The sequence below is a fragment of the Phascolarctos cinereus genome, unplaced genomic scaffold (genome assembly GCF_003287225.1).
Source record: "Phascolarctos cinereus isolate Bilbo 61053 unplaced genomic scaffold, phaCin_HiC Scaffold_1;HRSCAF=81, whole genome shotgun sequence".
NCBI classification, from domain to species: Eukaryota; Metazoa; Chordata; class Mammalia; order Diprotodontia; family Phascolarctidae; genus Phascolarctos; species Phascolarctos cinereus.
In genome coordinates this window covers 237,066,221-237,089,669 of record NW_027555514.1, presented here as the reverse complement: position 1 = coordinate 237,089,669, position 23,449 = coordinate 237,066,221, and the positions used below count along the sequence as shown (strand labels likewise).

The following is a 23,449-nucleotide window of genomic DNA, read 5'->3' as shown; positions in this document are numbered from 1 at the left end:
CCCTCACGTTACAGGTAAGGAAGCTGAGACCTAGAAGGCAAAAGTAACTTTATAGAATCATAGATCAAAGAGGTGGAAGGGAACTCAGAGGTCAAGTTCACTTTAAAGATGAGGAAACTGATGCCTAGAATGGTTTCATTATTTTCCTAGGTAAAAAGACTCAGAGATGGTATTGGAATTCAGGTCCTTTGAGTTTGGAGTCTCTACTGTTTCCAATTATGGTGGAGGATTGGTTCTATTTTCTGCTGTGGTAGAGAGGAGCTCAATGACTTTTTACATCCAGGCATTCATCATCTTTTTGTAGCACTCGCTCTCCCTTCTACACTTCATCAAGTGAACTCATCTATACCTATGGCTTCACATACCTGCTGATGACTCTTAAGTCTGTTTCCACTCCCAACTTTTAAAGCTCCTCTCCATGTTTCTACACGGGAGATGGAAGTCATATTGAAGGAGACAGTGAGGCAAGATGAAGATTACTTGCTATCAGTTAATTATGGCGTCACAGTACTTTGAGATCATCAAATGAGATATGCTTTCAGCTCCAGAGAAGTTAGTTTAATAGAGTCTTATTTCCTTCTGCAAAAAGCTCTGAAGATTCACTGGGGGAGAAAAGACCTTGAACTACTTCGTTTGCATGAAGCCTGGGAGGTTAAGGCTGTGGAGGGGGGTGGGTGGATCTGTGGGCTCCAGGTCCCTCACTCCTGGTGCTGCTGCTGCTTTCTGAGCCAAGATCACAGAACTGGATATTTAGATTTGGAAGAGACCTTTGAGGTCAGCTAGTCCAATTCCCCCATCTTGCAGATGAGTAAACTAAGGCCCAGAGAAATTAACTGCCTTGCCAATACAGGTAGTGGCAGAGCTGGGATTCGAACTCTGAACTCTGGTGTCTAAATCCACATCTGGTATTCATTCTACTGCCCTTCATCCCTCAAGTGGGCAAACATGGCTATGATCTCACCCCTTCTCCATCTCCCCTTTCCTGAATTTACAAGTAAAAAAATGGGCTGGAAATATCTGGGAGAAGGTTAAAAAGCAATTCAAATACCCCTCTAAAACCCTCTGGAAGTGATGTTGCTATTGTTACTCAGTCATGTACTACTCTTCATGACCCCACTGGGGGTTTTCTTGGCAGAGATACTAGAGTGGTTTGCCATTTCCTTCTCCCACTCATTTTACAGATGAGGAAACTAAGGCAACAGGGTAAAGTGACTTTTCCAAGGTCATACAGCTAGTACAAGTGAGGGACAGGGAGCCTCAACGAATATAGTAATATGGTTTGGCAAGTGGGAATAAGTGAATTGTAAAGAATTCCAAGCCTTTCTTTGGATCTATGCTATAGGGCATCCCGAAAGTCTCAAGTTTTAAGAGCTTAAAACTACTCTAAGACTTTTGGGACACCCTGAATAACACCAGTAAATTCCGTGTGAACATTTTGGATAGGAAATCAGGAAATGTAAAGTAATCCCATTTATTGATTCCATCTCATTTCTAAGAGACCATTCCAAATATTTTCACCTCTCCTTAAGACTTTAACATCACTTGCAGTCTCATCACTTCACCCTTTAATTCATATGCCCTTTCTTAGGTTTTCTTGTTCCTCTAGGAAACACAAGAAGACAAGTCTCACTATTGCTTTCCTCCATCTTTCTTGCTTATTTATCTCTCAGGGCTCCTCTCCTAACCTTTAACTACTGAATGAGTGTTGCCTCAGGCAAACTGAGACCTGAGAAAGACCTTAGCTTAAAAGGGCCGAGGTCTCCCACTGCATCCCGAGTCATTGCCAGTCAGTTGTCTTGACTTATGTTCTGAGGACTGATGACAGAGGAGGAGACAGTGAGGCTGATGATTTTGCACAGCTCTTCCTCACTTAAATCCTTCTCTTGCAAGTCAAGATACCACCCTGCTGATGTCATTGGTTCTCTTCCAGGATGAAGGACAAACCACTACAACAATGATTAAGTAGGAAGGACAATTAAAATCCCACTACTGATACTGGTGTGTGTGGCCTTGGACTTGTCCCTTCTCTGTCATTCTGAGCCTTAATTTTCTTCTCTGTAAAATGGGGATAACAATAGTGTAAAACTGAGTTACTGTATGTAGAGTTTTATAACTTTTAGAGCACTATATGAATGTAAGTTATCATTATTAATTATTATTGTTATTGAGTAGGCTATGGATAGGTATCTAAACAGTGACTGTAGCTAGCAGCTAGCACACCTGTAATGACTCCCTTTTTTGAGGTAATTCAATATGTCTAGAAAGGTAAAATGGTTTAATACTTGAATCTCCATCTTTCTCCATCTGGATTGATACTCATTACAGGGTGTCCCAAAAATCTTAGGGCAATTTTAATCTTCAATAGGATTTTTGGAACACTTCGTATAATAACAGTAAATCTGATGTGCAACAAATTGTGTAGGAATTAAAAAATATAAACTACTCCTAATTATTCCACAGCTCATTTTTTAAGAGACTTCCAAACATTTTTACCTCTTTTTAAGAGTCTAACCTCACTCGAAGCCTCAACTCAGTGCCTGGCACCCAGTGGGTGCTAAATAAATGTTTGTTAATTTGGACACCTAAAGCAGTGACTGAATTTCACTGACAAAGAGAATGAGGTCACCTGATGTGAATAGTGGGTTATGGAAGGAACACACAATTTGGCACTAGAGGAAGGAAGGAAACATTTATTTAGCACCTACTATGCACCATGGGGTATACAGTGTGTTCAGGGAAGACTAGCACCTCTGGTGTGAGGGCTTCTGAGCCCTTTTCATGGCTGCTTTCTACCCTTGGTGTTCACCTGTTCCACCTAATTCTCACCTGTGGCTCCAAGAAGCTGTAGCATGTACAGTGGCCACACCCCAGTAAACTATTTCAGCAGACAGGCTAAACCAGGTTGAGGGTAACCAAGGGGTAATCCACTGAGGTGTCTACCCCAAGCATGTGAAGACTTTCCCTGGTGGAACGGGTGGACGAGAGTAATTTGTTCCAATAGCCATGAAGATAGCTGGAGCAGGAACTGTGGAGCAATTAGAGCTTGGTGAGACATCAAAGATGCCAAGCTCATCCACTGCATCTTGAGCCATCACCAGTCATCTTGATTCTGTCCTACTATTGGATTGTGATGACTTTGGAGGAGAGAGCGAGGCCAATGATTTCATGCAACTCTGTCTCACTTAAATCCAATTTATGCATCAAAAGACATCACCCACAACATTTTACCATTTTTACCTATCTCAAAGTCCTATGGCAACAGACAAATGACAAAGCACCAGGTGCAGATGCACTGCGAGCTGTAGTCACAACCTTGCACACAGGTGGCCCAAGCCATAGGATTGTCTTCTCACTGGAAGCGGTAGGGGGATTTGGCAGCCCTCTGGGTATCTGAGCAGCCTTTTAAGGACTATACTGCTCATCTCCTGGTAGTGAGGAAGGGTCTAGAAAAGGTGCCTTAAAAATTGTCTGCTTACCCAACCCTGGCCTGATTACTACAGTAAGCAGGGATCCCACCCTGCAGCCAAAACACACACAAAAAATGTACAAAAACTTATGCAAACATGATTCTACTCACCATCAGTACATGGAATGTGTGTAAACTTATAGACAACACAAAATCGAGTAGACCTGAAAAGATGAATAGCTCTTGTTTCAAAAGAACTCAGCATGTATTGCTTACTGAAGTTGGAGCTGGATACATATTTTTTTCTGGAGTGGCCATGGTGAAGGAGAGTACTATGAAGCTGGTGTAGGCTTTGCGATCAAAACTAACCTAGTCAACAAGCTTGTATGCCTACCAAAGGAGTGAATGACAGGTTCATGACAATGTGATTGCCACTTGTAAGAAAACACCACCCCACCATCATCAGTGCCTATGCTCCCACCATGATGAACTCTGATGAAGTCAAAGAAAAATTTTATGAAGACATGGAGACCCTTATCATCAATGTGCCAAAAGAGGAAAGCTTATAATTCTGGGTGACTTAATACTAGAGTAGGCTCAGACTACCAGACGTGACAAGGAGTCCTTGGGAGGAATGGAGTTGGAAACAGCAACAGCAATAGTCAGTTACTACTGATGCACATACTTGGGCATCTCATGACCTTTTCATCACCAACACTGTCTTCTATTTATCTAAACACAATAAAACTTTATGGATGCATCCTCACAGCAAACATTGGCTTTTAATAGACAATGTGATAGTAAGGAGAAGACACAGACAGGATGTGAGAGTGATGAAGGCAATGTGTGACACAGAGTGCTGGACTGATCATAGACTTATTCATTCCAAGCTAAATATTTGCATTCAACAAAAGCAGTGGCCCTAAGGCAAAAAATGACAACCAGAAGAATTAATGTCAACAGATTAGAGTGCTTCTCTGAGCCTGAACAGTCTGTTGCTAACTTAGAGGGAAAGTTGAGTCAACACACAGTTGGCAACAGTGGAGCAGGAAAGGAGTGGGCAACTTTAAGAGATTTGCTATGCAGTTTTTCATCTGGGTCAGAACACTTGCAAGCGTAAAGCCTAGTTTGACAAAAATGATGGGGAAATTCAGAAGCCACTAAATGAAAAACAAGAACTCTACAGTTTCCCAGCACGATAGTTCATCTGTCTCTAAGAAGGCAGCATTTAATTCCACCAAAAATAAAGTACAAGTGAATCTTAGAGAAATGCAGGATTCTTGGCTCAGTAAGAAGACAGATGAAATTCAGTTTTACACTCATAGTAACAATCCAGAGTGCTTTTATGATTCCCTGAACGCTATATATGGGCTAAAGACCTATGGTGCATCTCAACTATTCAGTGCTGCTGGGGCCATATTGATTAGCGATAAGGACATGATCCTAGAGAGATGGGCTGAACACTTCCATAGTGCTCGCATAAGACCATCATCAGTCAACACGGAAGCCACAGACTATTTATCTCAGGTTGAAGTCAATCGCTCCCCAGGTGAAATTCCAACTGAAGAAGTGATTTTGGATGCCACTGGTTTCCCTTCATGTGGCAAAGCACCTCATGCTGATTCTACAGTTGGGATTTACAAGGTAGGGGATCCATTGCTCATACAAAAGCTGAAATTTTCTGGGTTATGTGGCAAAAGGAGGATATTCCCTCAGGAGTTCAAGGATGCCTCTATTGTCCATATCTATAAAGGGAATAGATTGTCTTGTGACAATCATGGGGGGTGGGAGGGAGGGCCTCTCTCTTAGTCATTGCCAGCAAGATTCTTGCCAGAGTCCTGGCTAGTCCTTCACCTGGAAGATGGTCATCTACCTGAGAGCCAATGCAGCTTCTGAAAAGGCCAAGGAATGGTTGATATGGTGTTTGCTGCCCAACAATTCCAGGAGAAATGTCAGGAGCAGAACAGAGTTCTATACACAATGTTTGTAGATTTGACCAAGGCCCCTGATACTGTTGGTTGTGAGGGCTTATGGAAACGTATTTCAAAATTGTTGCCAGAAGGGGGTCATCAATATTGTACATTGATTTCACGACAACATGCTTGCCTGGGTTCTGGATAATTGATGATGTTCTCATGCTTTTCTAGTCACCAATGAGGTGAAACAAGGCTGTGTGCTTGCTTCCATGCTTCAGCCATGTTATCAAACTTCTTCAATGAAGATGAACACAATATCAAGGTCAGCTATTGCGTTGATGGTAAATTCTTCAACTTGAAAAGGCTACAAGCCAAGACCAAAGTGGAGAGAGTGTTGGTGCATGATTTTTTGTTTGCAGATGATTGTGCACTTAATACAGACTCTTAAGCTGAGATGCAACAAAATATAGATTGATTCTCTGTTGCTTGTGCTAATTTTGACCTAATAGTTAATACTGAGAAAATAAGGGTGCTCCATCAGTTAGTACCAATCCAGCCTTTCAATTCATTTAAATCCAATTCATTTGCAAGTCATGACATCACCTTCCTGATGTCATGATCCTCTTCGAGAATGAAGGACAAACAACAACCACAATCCATATGTGTAGAGCCATCAGTTACAGCAAATGGAAAAGTTTTAAATACCGTGGATAAGTTCACTTACCTTGACAGTATACTTTCCAGGGATGTACACACCGATAATGAGATTGACACACCCATTGCCAGAGCTAGCTCAGTGTTTGGGAGCCCCAAAAGAAAGTGTGGGAGAGAAGAGGTATTAGACTGACTACCAAACTGAAGGTCCATGGAACCATTGTGCTGTCCTCATTGTCGTGTGCCTATGAAACCTGGACAATATATAAGCTGAATTGCTTCCCCTTGAATTGTCTTAGGAAGATTCTGAAGATCACCTGGCGGGATAGGATACCAGATGCCAAGGTCCTTTCTTGAACTAAAATGCCAAGCATTCAAATTCTACTGCAGAGAGTGCAACTCCCTGGGCTGGCCACATTGTTCGAATGCCAAACGTATGCTTGCCAAAAAAACTATTTTATGGAGAACTCACACAGGGCAAGGGCTCACATGATGGTCAGTAAAAAGCAATACAAGGACACTTTCAAGGTTTCTCTTCAGAACTTTGGAATTAATTGCGTAACATAGGAGACACTGGCATAGGACCGTCTAACATGGCGTGCCCTCGTCAGAGAAGGTGCTGTGCTCTACAAGCAAAGCAGGAGTGAAGCAGCTCAAAAGAAATGAGATGCTCAAATTTAGAGAATCCACCCCAAACATTCACACTGACCGTTTGTGCCCAACTTGTGGTAGAGCATTCCACGCTTGCATTGGACGTGCTATGACTTGACTCTAACATAGTGATGTCATTTGGGTCCTCTTTGAGAATGAAGGACAGCAATCAACCACCTATCTATGCACCAGGCACTGCACTGAGTGCTTTACAAATACTATCTCATTTGAGTCTCACAACAGTTTTATTATCTCCATTTTGTCGTTGAGGAAACTGAGGTCAATATAAGTTAAGTGACTTGCTCAGGGTCAGACAGCTAACAAGTATCTGAGTCAGGTTTGGAACTCAGGTCTTCCCGACTCGAAGTGCAGTGCTCTTTCCACCAAGCCATCTAGCTGACTCTAGAGGGCACCAAGCCCAAACGACTTATTAGATAGGTAAGAAAACTTGGGTCTAGAGACAGGAAGTGGTTCACCAAAGGCTACATAGGTGGTAAGTGGAAGACCTTGGTTATTTGAACCCAGAACCTTTGGCTTTATATCCAGAGCTCTTTCCACTGCATCATGTTGCTTTGCTGTATGACCTTGGATTTTTTTTCTTTCTAGGCCTCTTCTATAAATAAGGGGGTTTAGTGAGATGACTTCTAAAGTTCCTTCCAGCTCGAAATCCTACAAATGCTGAGGTATAGACTTAGGCAACATTTAAGGATAACCTTATATGATTCTGGTATGAATGAAGAAATAGAAATGTGCCTTAGTCATGAGAATGAGGGGTAGTCAGAAGACTTGGATTTGAATTCTGGCTGTGACATATAACGTTGGGTAAGTCACTTAACTTCCCTTTTATTGAACATAACCACACCCTATGTAGTTACAAATGACTCTTAAATCTGTCTCCGTTCTCATTCACCCTCAAGAACTCCTGTTCATATTTCTACTTGAGTGATAGAAGTTGCATTGAAGGTAAGAACCATTATATGGTAGAAATTGCAGATATTTGCTATCAGCAGACACTACTCTGCAGAACGAGAGAGTTGAACTAAATGACCCATCTAAAGTTATGGGATCCTGTAACATTGTGGGTTAATTGACATTTGATAACTTGAATTACATCTTAAACACACCAAGGAGTCTCAATGCCTAAGTGCTTTTGAAATTCCTCTGTCACCCACACATACGAAAATATTTCTAGCAGCTCTTTTTGTGGTGGCAAAGAATTGGAAACTGAGAGGATGCCCATCAACTGGGGAATGGCTGAACAAGTTGTGGTATATGAATGTAATGGAATACTATTGTACTGTAAGAAATTATGGGCAAGTAGACTTCAGAAAAACCTGGAAAGAATTGTATGGACTGATGCTGAGTGAAGTGAGCAGAACCAGGAGAATGTTATACACAGTAACAGCCATGATATGTGATGACTAATTTCGATAGACTTAGCCCTTCTCAGCAATGCAAGGATCTAAAACATCTCCAAAAGTCTCACGATGGAAAATGCCATCCACATCCAGAGAAAGAACTATGGAGTTTGAGTGCACATCAAAGCATACTATTTGCTCTTTTTTTTTTTTACTTCTGTTTTGTTTTGTGTCCCCTTTCTTGTGGCTCCTTCTATTGGTTCTAATTCTTCCTTACAACATGACTAATGTTAAAATATATTTAATAAGAATGTATATGTATAGCCTATATCAGACTGTGCACTGTCTTGGGTAAGGAGGTAGGGAGGGAGGGGGAGAAAAATTTAAAACTAAAAAGTTTATGGAAGTGATTGTTGATAAGTCAAAATAAATTAATAAAAAAAGAAAAAAAAAGAGAAAATCCTCTGTCAAGCAAATAACCACCCCCTAATTTTTGACGCATATGTGCATAAATCTGGATTTTCATTTACCATTGATTTCTTGAAGTGGGGTCATTCTGTATTGCTGTCATAGACTTTTCTCTCAAGCTTCTGGGGATTAATTGTATTCCCTGTATATACAGTAAGACACAGAAAGGTTACTTTTATACCAAGCTCATTAAACTCTAGTTTATCATATAACCAGCTTCTCTTAAATATTACAGAACTACATTGCTAACCTGAAAACTTGTTCACATCTAGTGTCTGATGTGTTGAAGCCATAAATATATTAAAATAAAATTGGTTGAAGCAAAACACAGTCCATTAAATGATACATCAAAGGCCATATGATATGAACCAACTGCCTTTAAAATAATATCTCAGCTATGTGCTAAGGTTATGAATGCAATAAACTCTTCCCATTTTTTCCATCTGAGATCATGTGTTTTTTTTTTTTTAAGTTGTCCTGAAGAGAAATTCACTTTTGTGGCTTGTAGATCACAGGACTGTGAATTCTGTGAACAGAAACAAGCATCTTTTGTGAAGGCTCCTGCCCGATTTCTTCTAGGGTCAAAAAAAGAAAAGAAAAAGAAAAAAAAAGAATGTGAAAAGAGCATTTATCAGTTACCTAAGAGTAAAATGTAAAGCATTCCTTTTTATTGCAGAATTTGGAGAGGAATATGTGCATTGAAGATTTTATTTTTAAAGAAAAAGTGAGGAATGGGAAGGGGGAGGGAAGGAATTTGGCAGCAAAATTGAGTAAGGATTTGAATCACTTGGCTTCCAGTTGTGAAAGATGAGCAACATGGAAGAAAGGCCTGGCTTAACAAGGGAGCACTTGAGGAAAACTTAATTTCAGCTGGCATGCTGAGTAGGAAGGTCAGCTCAGTCCACAAGTTCCCAGCTGGAGCCGGGCTTCCTCTGCCTGGACAATTTTCTTCCGCACTTCAACTACCGAACCGAAAGGAAGGTGCCTTCCATTCAGCCAACTCTTCAGAGTTTCTCCACTTAAAAGATTGGGCCCTCCTCTGTCATTCCCTTGTCAATGTGGGTATCATTTCTACAGAGGAAATGGTACAAAGAAGGTTTGGGGGTGGATTTTTTTTTCTATTTAGGCGTGTGTGACTGAATTTCTTTTTTTTTTTTTCCTGACTAATGCTTTTTAGAAGTTTAAACACACACTTTTTTTTTTGGCACAGTCTTAGGAGACAGGAAAGATTAAAATGATAGACAAACATAATCTGTATTTAGGCAAGAAAATCGGTCCTTTTAAAACAGAGAGTCTTGAACTGGGGTCCATAGACTTGTATTTTTGAGAAGTGTATTTTAATAACTGTATTTTACCATAATTGTTTTCCTTTGTAATCTTATGTATTTTATGCATTTAAGAATATTACTCTGAGAAGGAATTTAAAGGCTTCTTTGTTGTTGTTCAATCATGTCTGACTCTTCATGACCCCATTTGGGGTTTTCTTGGCAGAGATACTGGAGTGGTTTGCTATGCCCTTCTCCAGATTGTTGTTCAGTCATGTCCAACTCTTCATGAACCCATTTGGGATTTTCTTGCCACTTACTGGAATGGTTTGCCATTCCCTTCTCCAGTTCATTTTACAGATTAGGAACTGAGGTGAACAGGGTTGAGTGATTTGCCCAGCGTCACATGGCTAGTAAGTATCTAAGGCCAGATTTGAACTCAGGTCTTCTTTACTCCAGGCCTGATGCTCTATCCATTGTACCACCTAGCTGCCCTTAGGACTTAAAAGAAGCCAAAGAAGCCAGTAGGCAGACATGAGGAAGGTGAGCATTCTAGGCAAGGGGGGCAGCCAGAGAAAATGTACTGAGCCAAAAGATAGGATGTCTTGTTTGTGGAGTAGCAAGGAGGCCATCTTTTTGGTTGATCGATTACGCGAGAAGGCTCTCCCTTTCAGGAGCACATTTTGTAAAATCAGTCTGCCAAAAAATGTTCATTTAATAAATTATGGGATAAAGGTAGACATAAAATGCCAAAAAATTATCCACGATATTTCAGATGTGTTCACATAAATTTCAAAGCTTAGGAGTAAGATTTTAGTCACTATGTGAATTTTTAAAAGATTGCTTTCTATTGCAAATGCTATCTTCTTTTACTGTCTCCAAGTCAGAGATAAATGGTAATAGCTGTCAGAATACTATAAAAAGTGATCCCTAGACAAGAACAAAGCTCTCCCCACCACTACCACCATCACCACCTTTCTTCTCCTATTTCCAGATACATGAGTAACCAGATGTCTGGCAAAATAACTGCCTTCCTTTGAATTATTCTGAGACATGTGAGGGATTTTCTGAATGACTCAATCTCATTTGAGTTTTTAACTTTACCTGACTGGGGGGAAGGGAAAAGAAGGGAGTTGGACTAGTAAGATAATATCCATAAAGTATCATGATTTCTGTTTAATTATTAGATAAGACCATTCATTCAGAATGAAAAATAATTTTTATACCTTTTCCCATTAACTATTTCTCAATATTTTATTCTGAAACATCAGTGACAATGTATAGTAGAAATTGGTATTATCTAGGTAATTCATGCCCCAAAGAGACCCTCTTAGAACAAGCAAAAAAAAAAACCTGAAGGAGACCTCAGCAGCCATCTATTCCAAGCCCCTCATATTCTGGATACGAAACTGAGGTCCAAGGAATTTACATGACTTGCCCAAGGTCAGCCAGGTATTAAGCAACAGAAGTTAGATTTGAACTCAGAACCAGTGCTCCTCTCATTGTTACTTGAACATATGGATCAGAGAGAGTGGATGCTTGTCCCCAGGACTGTTGACTAGGCTTCTGAGAAAGCTGAAATGGATATTAATATAGATCATGCATTGAGAGATGGCATCACAAGATGATTTGGGACTGTTCCTCTTCAAGAGCTCAGGGCAAATTTTAGTATCACCACAATTCTAGGCTTAAAATCTCAGAGCAAGAGGGACTTTGGAGATCACATAGTCCAGTGGTTCTCAAAGTTTTTGGTCTCAGAACCCTTTTATATTCTTAAAAATTACTGAGAAACCCCTCCAAAAGATTTTATTTATGTGGGCTAAAGTTATCGACATTTACCATATTAAAAATTAAAACATCTTAATGTTATTGTGAAATAGTTTTGATCTTATGGACCCTCTCAAAGGGTCTCAGGGACCCCTAGGGGTCCCCATGCCATACTTTGAGAAACACTAATAGTCTAACTTATTTTACAAATGAGCAAAGTGAGCTGTTAAAGTTTGTTTTATCCATCATACAATGGACAGTGTTCACATGTGTACAGCATGGGGAATGAACAATGGGGCATACAATTTTTTTTTAGCTGCGCTCACATTCTATAATACCGATTTCAGCAGCGTTGTTTTGGGGTTTGGGCTATAGTGTACAGAGTTAACATGGAATAGTTCGATATATTTTACAGCATTCCATGAAATTGCTAATATCACTTCATAATCACCTAAAGTGAGGGGCTTCTTTTGGTCTCAATGTGACCAAAATATTAACTGGAAGAGTTGAGGGGAGAATCCACTGCTTTTAGAATGGGCTAGATTCATATTGTGTGAAACAGTTTAAATTTCTATATTAGAAAATTTCTGTTACAAAATTCTCACCACAGAACACTGTCAATACCCTCTGACACATCTGTTGTGTCTTCTTCCCACTGATGATAAGAAATATACCCTGTGAAGTCTACTGTGAATGGCATTTCTGTATTGGGTGAATGAAAATGTAGATTTGAAAAATTAAGTGTCAGACCAGGAAATATAAAAATGGAGGTAGTTCATAAAGACTGTTTGGCAAATATATCCAGTAGAGGTATTATTGGGGTTAGACATTTGTTTTTAATTTTAGTCAGTTTGGATTACGAGAGGCATTGTGGCTTAATAGAAAGAACATAAAAGTTGAACTCAGCAAACTTGGGTTTGCTCCTGATTCCTACACTTACTAAATGTGTAATCTTGGGTAAGTCGTTTTCATCTGTCTCATCTTCACCTCCTCTCATAGAATGAAAGCTTTTTGAGGGCAAGGTCTATTTCATTCTTGTCTTTGTATTCTCCATTACTTAACACAGTGGCTGGAACATAGTAGGTGATTGATAAATGTTTGTTGATTGATTCCCACATCTTTGAAGTGGGTCAAATAATATTTGTATTATCCACCTTCCAGGGCTGAAGTTGTGAGGAATTCTGTTCAACAACATATACATTACTGCTATATAAAAGTGAGTCAATATTAATTCTACACTGAATGATCCCCACTTCCCCACATTTGCCACAAAATGAGACTGCTGTCTAGTATGGAAAAATTGCAATGTGGGAGATTAGATTAGAGATTAGGAGAGGGGGTTCCCTTTTCTGTAAGGAGGAACCAATTGTAAGGTCTGACTAATATTCACTTGAGAGTTTAATTATAGGGCTTAATCTTTCCAAATATATCTGAATATGCATGGTCTTATCTGAGTATTATCATTTTAAAAGAAGAAGCCATCCTTTTAACATGATTGAAGACATTTGAAACATTTCCAAGTATAATGCCTTGAATTCATATTAATTTGTTGTTTTAATAGTGTTTAGCTATTACACCATCCAACTTAGGTGGTATTGCAGAACATCTTCTCGAGACCTGGGTTTTGTTTCTATGCTTCTGGCAAATACCTGTTGAGACTAGCCCCATTCAGCCAACTGTATCAGATGAAGGATATTAACAACAATAGATCACAGAACAAGTTTTAGGGTCTCATTTTTAAGTATCTCTGAGAAATTGAATGTTTCCAAGAGCATGATTCTATTTCATTACAAAGGTTCTTAGCTCAAGGGCCATGCTCCTAATCATTGTTCTTTCCATTCCATTGTGCACATTACCTTTTCTTGCTTTGTCTGAGTATCTTTTCCATGAAGAAAATGCATAGGAAGAAAAGTTAAAAAAAACTCAGTGAAGGGAGCTTTATGTTACTCTGGTCCTGTTAATTTTTCACTATTTACAAAAATTTTTGCCTTGACGGAAAGAAGGAGTATTTTCTTGGCATAAAGGAATTTTCTCCAAATTACCTTTAAAATGTATTGCTATTTGACATAATTTGTTACAGATATTCACATTTTAAACTTCTTTCCCAGTAAGATGTTTTAAGATATTTTAGAGTCAGATTCCTAATTTCCTTCCATACCTCACACATTTAGAGCAAAAAAATGCAGCAATGGATCTAGAAAAGTAGATGCAGTGTAGTGAAAAAAACATCGACTATGGAGTTGGAAGACCTGTGTTCATATCCCACCTCTGATTATTACTACCTGAGTGACCTTGGGCAAGTGGCTTAACCACCTTTGACTTTGATTTCCTCATCTGTAAAATTAAGGTGTTGGATTAAATGGGTTCTAAGGATCCTTTGCATATCCAAATCCACAATCCTATGACAACATCCACAATTGATACATATTTGTCAAAATATCATTCATGGGAATTGCCACTTTAAATATTTTTTTACAAGTTTACTTTCCTAACCAAAAAATAAATAAGAAAAAGGGAGATGAATTGAATTGTAGATAAGTTAGGTATGATAGCTATCTGGAGAGAATTGAATGGGAGTAGAAAGGAATATATCTTTTCTCAGTGGTACATGGCACCTTTACAAAAATTGGCCATATATTAGGGCATAAAAACTTTATGGTCAAATGCAGAAAAGCAGAAATATTAGAGGCATCATTTTCAGATCATAATGGAATAAAAATTACACTTAACAAAGAATCGTGGAAACGCAGATTAAAAATTAATTGGAAACTAAATAACTCAAAGAATGAGTGGGTCAAAGAACAAATCATAGAAACAATAAATAATTTTATTAAAGAGAATGATAGTAATGAGACAAAATGCCAAAACTCATGGGATGCTACAAAAGCAAAAATCAGAGGAAAATTTATATCCTTAAATGTTTGCATCAATAAAATAGAGAAAGAACAGATCAATGAATTGTGCATGAAATTTAAAAAAAAAACCCAGAAAAAGAATAAATTAAATTTCCCCAATTAAACACCAAATTGTAAATCCTGAAAATTAAAAGTGAGACTAATAAAATTGAATGCAAGAAAAATGATGAATTAATAAATACAGCTAGGAGCTGGTTTTGTTAAGAAAAACAATGAAACAGATAAACCATTAATTAATATGATTTGAAAAAAACAAAGAAAACCAAACCACTATTTTCAAAAATGAAAAAGATAAATACATCAGTAATGAAGATAAAATTAAAGCAATTATTAGAAGTAATGTTGGCTAATTATATGCCCATAAATTTAACAATTTAAGTGAAAGGGAAGAATACTTACAAAAATATAAGCTGCCCAGATTAACAGAAGAGGAAATAGAATAGAAATTGAACAGGCCATAAATGAGCTTCCTAAGAAAAAAGCATTAAGACCAGATGGATTTACAAGTGAATTCTACCAAACATTTAAAGATCAACTAATTCCAATATTAAATAAATTGTCTGGAATAACAAACAAAGAAGGAGTCCCACCAAACTCCTTTTATGAAACAAATATGGTGCTGCTACCTAAACCAGAAGGAGCAAAAACAGAGAAAGAAAAATTATAGACCAATTTTCACTAACGAATATTAATACAAAAATCTTAAATACAATACTAGCTAGGAGAACACAACAATATATCACAAAGATTATACATTATGACCAACTAAGATTTATACCAGGAATGCAGGGCTAATTCAGTATAAGGAAAACTATTAACGTAACTGATAATATCAAATAAGAAAATCAGCAAAAAAAAGATTATATCATTAGATATAGAAAAAGCTTTTAACAAAATATAACCCTCATTCCTATTAAAAACTCCTGAAAGCATAGGTATAAATGGATTTTTCCTTAAAATGGTAAGAACTATCTACCTAAAACCATCAACAAGCATTATTTATAATGGGGATAAGCCTCCCAATAATAACAGTGGGGGAACAAAGATGCCCATCATCACCAATATTATTCATTATTGTGCTAGAAATGCTAACAATAGCAGTAAAAGAAGAAAAAGAAATTGAAAAAAGTCAGAATGGGCAATGAGAAAATAAAACTATTTCTTTTGGCAAATGATATGATAACATACTTAGAAAATCCTTGAGATTCAACTAAAATTAGTTTAAACAATTAATAATTTTTAGCAAAGCAGGACATAAGATAAACCCACATAAATAATGGGCATTTCTATATATCACCAAAAAAGCCCTTTAAGAAGAGATAGTAAGATATATTTAATTTAAAATAACCATAGATGATACAAAATATGTAGGAGTATATCTGCCAAGACAAATCCAGGAACTACGTGAACATAATTATAAAAACACTTTTTTTTTGCAAAGTAAATTTAAGTAATTGGAGAAATATTGTTAATGGATGGACTGAGCCAAGACAATAAAAATGACATTTCCCTAAACTAACCTACTTATTCAGTGCCATCCTAATTAAACTACCAAAATTATTTTACTAAGCTACAAAAAATAATATCAAAATTCATTTGGAAGAGCAAAAGGTCAATACTATCAAAAGAATCAATGAAAAAATGTAAAAGAAAGAGGTCTAATAGTACCAGATCTTAAATTGTATTATAAGGTGGCAATTATCAAAACTGTCTGGTAGTTGCAAAGAAATAGAATGGTGGATCAGTGGGATTGAGTAGGTATATAATACACAGTAGCAAATGATTATAGTAACCTCATGTTTAATAAACACAAAGATATAAGCTTTTGGGATAAGAATTCATTATTTGGTAAAAATTGCTGGGAAAACTGAAAAGCAGTCTGGCAGAAACTAGGTATAGACCAATATCTTATACTGTTTACTGAGATAAGGTCAAAATGGATACATGATCTATACATAAGGGGTAATGTCATAAATAAATCAGAAGAGCATGGAACACATTATCTGTTGGATTTATGGATAAGAGAAGAATGTATGCATAAGCAAGAGACAGAGAGCATTGTGGGATGAATAATTTTGATTACATTAAATTTAAAAGTTACAATGTATACCATGTATACAATGTATACCATGTATACAATGTAACCAGGATTAGATGGAAAGCAAAAACTGGGAAAAAATTTTATAGCCAGTTTCTGGAATAAAGGAGTCAAATTTATAAGAATGTTAGTCATTCCCTAATTGATATGAACAGCACTGTTTGGAAGAAGAAATCAAAGCTACATATAGTCATATGAAAAAATGCTCTAAATTATTGATTACAGAAATGCAAATTAAAACATCTCTGAGGTACCATCAGATTGGCTAAAATGATAGAAGGGGAAAATGACAAATGTTGAAGAGGACGTGGAGAAATTGGGACACTAATACACTATTGGTGGAACTGTGAGCTGATCCAACCATTTTGGAGAGCAATGTGGAATTATGCCCAAAGAACTAAAAAGTTGTGTATACCTTTTGACCCAGTGATACCACTATTAGGTCTGTTTCCCAAGGTGATGAGGGAAAAAGGAAAAGAAACTATCTGTTCTAAAATACTTACAGCACCTTTCTTTGTGGTGGCAAAGAATTAGAAATTGAGAGGATGCCCATCAATTGGGCAATGACTGAATAAGTTATAGTATATAATTGTGATGGCATACTATTGTACTGTAAGAAATGATGAGCAGGTGGGTTTTAGAAAAACATGGAAAGTCTTGCATGAAATAATGCAGAATGAAACAAACAGGACCAAGACAATGTTGTATACAGGAACAACAATACTGTTTGAAGAATAACTGTGAGTAAGTAAGCTATTTTGAGTAATATTCAAATCAACTACAAAATTCTTCTGAAGGAAAATGCTATCCACTTCCAGAGAAAGAACTGACATATGGAAGTATGTGTTTAATGGTTCCACATGAATCTCTATACCAAATGCTGGCTTTCTCTAATGCAGGGTTGGGAGAGAGGAAAGGAAGGAGAAAACTCAAAACTGAAAATGTAACAAAAAATAAATTTAATTAAATAAAAGTTTACTCCCTAAAGTGATCTCATTAAAATTCAACTCTTTAAACGTTACACCCAAAAATGTGCTCTAATTCTCATTCTCCCTACATGAAAAATGCTAAACAGAGATATTTGTTCAAATGCTCAAAAGACCGTAAAGTAATTTTATTTGGAATACATTAAGATAGGTTACAGAGTACACTGCCTATTTTTTGAAAAGAAATAAAACTGTGTGGCTGATATAATTTCTAAATTTAGAGGGCTTTTATTTAAGACCTTTTGTTGAAGGTTAGAGGAAAAGATAGTATGACCTTTTTTCCTCCCACAAGGGAAGATTTCTTTAAAAATTCTTTTGGGTCTTGAAACTGCATCAAAGATTCTTTGTAATTTAGTTGTGCATCATCAGAGCCATGCAAATATTCACCTTCCGATGTGTCTGAACACTTCCTGTTTAAAATGAGTTCAAAGTGTAAATAGAAATTGATTTTTATTGCAAGAACATAGTCTATAGCAAAAAGCCCTGATTTTAGAATCAGTCATGGTCCATGTTCCAGTGTGCTGTTTACTCCCTGCATGACTTTAGCCAACTCATCTCTGGTCTCAGTTTCTCCTTCTATAAAATCAAATCCAATTTCTTTGGGACTATATACCCCTAGGGTCCTTTCTAGATATATAATCTCGATAATTACATAGCTAAAATTATTAATTATAAACTCCCTGTATTCAGGGAGCTGGTGACAAATTTGATTAGCATGAGCAACATGTTATATTACTGAGTGGCTAAAGGGAAAAAATTCTGAAATGAAAAAAAATTCTGAAAAAATGAAATGAAAGAAAATTGCATTTTATTGAGCTAGAATTCTTGTTAGAATTTCATTTTCTATTTATATCACAGGTTAAATGGATCATGGGGTATCATTTTAATCACATCCACGATACATGTCAATATGTCATGCAAACTAACTAGACCTATTTGAATAGGTGTCTAAGCAGACACCCTTAAAGGAATCAAAAGTTGGAACCACTTTTCATCTGTTTTAAAATATCACAAGTTTATTTTGCTTCTCATTTTCCACTAAGTAAACTTTATGAGTTTTTACCAGCAAAAACCAGAGCCTGTGACCACTGGATAGCCGCAGAAAGAATTTTCAGTATCGCTGCTATGTTCAATGGTCCAATCTGATGCTAAGATATTAAGTTCAGGAGCAGAGGTACCTAGTGTTGGAACTTCAGTTTAAGAATTTAGTTTATCGTGGAGAGAAAAACTATAAATAGTACTGAGCGAATAATTCTCACTTTCTGCTAAGGAATCACAGGAAACTTAAAAAATAAAGCTTACTGACCAGTTACTAGATATTGACTTGACAAATAGTTGGAATTCACCCTGTTAATCTGTTTATCGAGCAAGGCTGGTTCCTTGCTTCAGGAGGATTAGGAGATAACATTTTGACTCAAATAAATGATGATAACCAATTGCAAATAATAAAAGATAGTGGGGATTTTTCTACACTCTCATCAATCTTTGCACATTTCTTTAACTTCCTCATCCAAGGCTACCCTCAGGCTAACCAAGACGGTCTCCAAGGTTTTCTTAGGACCCACATTCTATTGGAGAGTGGAAAGAGCAGTGGTTTCAGAGTCATAGGAACACTTTTATTTTAAAAAGGAAACAATTAGTTGAACCCATGGCTAGTTGATAATATTTTTCAAGATAGAGGTAAGAGAAGTAAAGCTCCCACTTTTGCTTTGGTTTCATTTGTTCTTTTTCTAATTGGTTTGAGGTATGGTCATTCTACTTAAAACAAACAACAAAAAGAAGGACGATACTAGGTGTAACCAAAAGAGGGCATATTCCACCCTCAGTGTCTTCATAAAACTCCCATAGTTGTCAAAGGAATCTCAACACATAGGACCAGGGCCCCACATGGCCATAGGCACTCTAAACTCTACCAGGAAAGCAAACACAGAAACTACATAGCAAGCTTTCCAACAAATCAATTAGCCACTGTAATTTCGCAGCATTTGCTGGGTTATTTAGTGCAGGAGCTACATCTCTATTTAGCAGTTGTCCTCTGAAACTATGGTAAGTTAAAAATCAGCATTAAATGCTTCACTCTTATGAGAGTTCTTTGGATGTGAAATTTCATATGACCTGGCAAAAACTGCCTCTCAAGTGAGGTTATAAATTCTCAATCATCAGAAAGTATAAAATGTAACAATTCTAGAAAAAGCATCACAGATTTAAATAACACTGGGAAATTCAATACAATTCAACAAGCAAATATTAAGTGCCTAATATATTCAACTAAAAAAGGAAAGCCATATAGCTGTCTTGCAAAAGTTTGCTTTCTTTTTTGATAATATAGAGAGAAGAGAAAGCAAGGGCTCACCTTCAGGTAAACACATTGAAGATACAAACAGAGTCTTGCAGGAAAAAGCTTTTTAAAAAGGTAGTTTTCATATTTGACAACAAAAGTACAGATAATGCCTTTTCAAAAAGAAGGGGAAAAAATCCAGTATATTTTTAGATCACTGCCCCAACATACACATTTTTCTATCTCATTGAACAAGTTTTAAAATTAGAGTTTATTATTTAATTTGTCTTTGGAGACATTACATATTTCTTTTATAGTCACGTATTGATCTGTATTTTGATTTAATGTTAAATTCTTCTGTAATAACTTTAGTTCCTGTAGACAGATGCATTACACTATTTCTAGGTTACTAAATGAAGCTGCTAGAGTACATGTGGATTTCTTTCTGGACTATCCTTTGGGATTAGAAAGACAATGTGTTTCGCTCTCTAGTAGAGATAGCAGTTCATAGAAGTGAAATGTGACTTTTGGAAGGATGATCATTGTAAAGATCATATTTCTGATATAAAAATAAAGATTGCACGGTGGACCACGTATATCAATAGAAAGTGGCTGGAACAATTTTTACAATAATTCATGGTACGAAGAGGTAAGTGCCTTTGAAATAGGGCAAATTAGAAAGGATGTCATCTATTCTTATGGAAATCTAGCAGGCATGGTCCATCTCTACAAAACCAAATATTAAAGCAGACTCAAGAATTATTTCAGACTTTTCTCTCCTTCTTCAGGAAAAGAATGACTACTTTGGGGAAAACATTGCACATCTCTTATGCTTTTTCCTTCCAGAAAACGACAAAGGAAAAGAAGAATTTTAAAACGCCGTGGCATCCACACGCCACAGTGTGGTACAGAAGCGGAAAATGTAATTGCATTTGTCTTGGGGCAGGCTCACTGCTTAGTCAACACCTCGTGTTAAAACTTAAAACGTGTCAGCTTCTAGCCATACCGCATGTCACTAGTGCCAAGAAACGACGCGGCCGACCTCAGGACTCTGGCTCAAGTTCACGGCACCTACACGTTCACAGGGGACAGAGAGAGGCGCAGGGCAGCTCAGGGAATCTAGTACTTCCTTATGGCTGCGTCTCCAACCACTTTTTATCCTGCCGGACCCTTATTTCCTAATAACACATATATGAAAAAGAAGCCCCATTTCCTGTCTATCTTTATAATTTTGAAATTACATGGAGCTTTAAGGTTCGTAAAGAGTTTTACATATTTGATCCTCACAACTGCCATGTAAGGTAGGTGCTATTTTCACCCCCATTTTGCAGATGAGGAAACTGAGGATGAGGCAGGTTAAGTGACTTGCCCAGAGTCACACAGGAAAAGGAGAAAGGGAGAAGAGCCAAAGGGGGAGGGGCGGTGGCAGCACAGATTCAGACCAGGGGTTTGCAGAGGGATGACAGAAAGCAGAAGCTAAGCCACTGGTCGGGTAGCGCTATTTCCTCCCTCACTCTTACTACCTACCTCCCATTTCCCTCTTCCTCCCAGATAGGAGATCAGTTAAAGATTACACCGCTGCCGGCAAACTTCAAAGCCTCCCTGCCAGAGCCAAAGGTAAAGATAACATTCTTGCAGGTCTAATCAGGTCCTGCGGTTGCCCCACTTTTAATCACCCGGTTTTAAAGTTAAAAAAAAAAGTTACATCAGGCGGCAGTGCAATGGGAGCTTGAATCCCTTTCTAGTTACGGAAGCTCCTTTCAGAGCAAACTTTCATTGCTGCGTTTCTAGCGATTAAGGAATGGATCAGGCTCTGCATGGAGCGCTCAGCTGCTGCGTTCTGTAAGGCTCAAGAGAAAATTGCCTTCAAACATCAAATCTTTCATTTCAACAAGTCTTTTTTTTTTTTTTTGAGCTTCCGTCATTGTGCTCGGAGGGGTAGAAGTCTGCCTTTTCTTCGGGTCGTTTCATCCAGATTTCTCGACTAACAGTACCCTGTGCATAGTGGGCGCTCAGTAAATATTTGCAAAATGAATGAATGAATGAAAGCATGGATGGATGCGTCTGCAAACGAGTGTGCACGCTGTCCAGACGCACGTTCTGGAAGCAAACATTCACCGCCCGAGATGCGACCTCCTGCTACCCACTGCGAGGGCAGGAGGGGCTCCCCCTCCCAACTCTCAGACCAATGCTACCTCTTTTGCACAATCCCCCCGCCCCAGCCCCTATTCTTGCTCATGCTCCCGTTTCATCTGGGCGCCGCTTTAACCCTGAGCCCAGAGCACTTACAGGTAAGAAGTGAAGACGCTGAGGTTGGCTGGGACTCCCGTGAATCCCAGGTCGGAGCAGTCCACCCTAAGCAGCATCCTGGCATCCTGATCGCACTGACAGTGGGTCGGGCACCCCAGCTGCCCAACCGCCAGGGTCTCCTCGGGACTCCCACTAGCTAGCCGCCCCCACTGCAGCAGGAGCGCCCAGAACAGGAGCGCACCGGCCGGGGAAGTGTCCATGGTGCCAGGAAGACCAGGGTAGAGGAGGAAGCTAAAGGAGAGCAGGGCAGTCCGGAGAGCTGGCGGGTAGACAGTCCCTCTCCCTCGGAGAGTGGCTCCACTGGACTCCTCACTTGGTCGTCTTCCCCAGTTAAGTGTCTCAGCTCTGGCCTGCAGCTGGTTGCTCCGCGATCCTGCCCTTTAGGGAAAAGGAGGAAGGACGCGAAGCTGCAGAGCCTGGGGGAGCGCGGGTTGCTGCAGCGCTTGCTGCAGCGGTTGCTGCGGCTGCTGCGGTCACCGCGGCGCTGGCCTCCGCGTTGATCTTGCCGCCACTGCTGCGGGGCTGCTGCAGGCGGGCTGGAGCAACATCTCCCAGTTCACGCTTTTTTTTTTTTAAAGGGCTCCGGCCCGAATTGCGCGCCCAGTGACGTCAGCGCAGCCTGGTTTCCCCTGCGCCCCTCCCGCCCCAACTCTTCCCTCCTTTCCTCTCTCTCTTTCCCCCACTCTCTGGGGCGGAGGAAAAGAGGAGGTGGGGATGGGGGCGGAGGCCTGAAGATTCCAGCTCACTTGCGCACAGCAGGCAGGATGGACCCCCGTCCCAACCTTAGCCCACTGCCTCCGCCTCCTCTTGCCCTCCTGGGAGGGGCAGTGTTGGGGTTGGGGGTTGTGTTTCAGGTTAGAAAGAGAGGAGAGACCTTCAGCACTTGGCCTCGGAACTCAGGCTCAGGCTGCTCAAATAGCACTATCATAGGTCACTAAAAAAACCCCCAAACTCTATAGCAATAAGCAAAAGAATCACTAAGAACCGCGTGCTATAATACAATGGGATGACATTGCGAACTGCACCTTTCACCGAAGGGTCCGCTTGCTTTTACGCTGAAATCAAAGTGCTGTGCTTTAATCGTTAAATAAATACAATTCGTGCATGAGCACCACAGTTCGTCCTTTCCAAATAGTCCAGGTGGCAAAGTCGGAAGTGGTTAATTATTTTTGAAAATGCTTTGCGATCTCAGCAAAATCACCTTTAGTGAAGTAACGTTGCAGAAGCTACCAACTGGTTCCATTTGTTCAGGGCCTTAACCACACCTCTCCTGTATGTATTCCTGTGACCTGCAATGTAGCCATGCTAGAAGAGCATATGACTTAGAGCTGGAAAGGACCTCAGGAATCCTCTAGTCATCCTTTAAAAACGAAGGCA

General features: G+C 38.9%; 1 protein-coding gene across 1 annotated transcript in view; it reads right to left on the bottom strand.

Moving 5' to 3' along the window:
• Positions 1-22,653, bottom strand: part of LGR5 (leucine rich repeat containing G protein-coupled receptor 5) — a 194,025-nt gene extending 171,372 nt beyond the window's left edge. Inside the window, 1 exon segment of the mRNA XM_020968899.2 lies at positions 22,052-22,653. Within this exon segment, the coding sequence (XP_020824558.1) occupies positions 22,052-22,272 (221 nt within the window). The 5' untranslated portion in view covers positions 22,273-22,653.
• Positions 22,654-23,449: the final 796 nt, after the last annotated feature.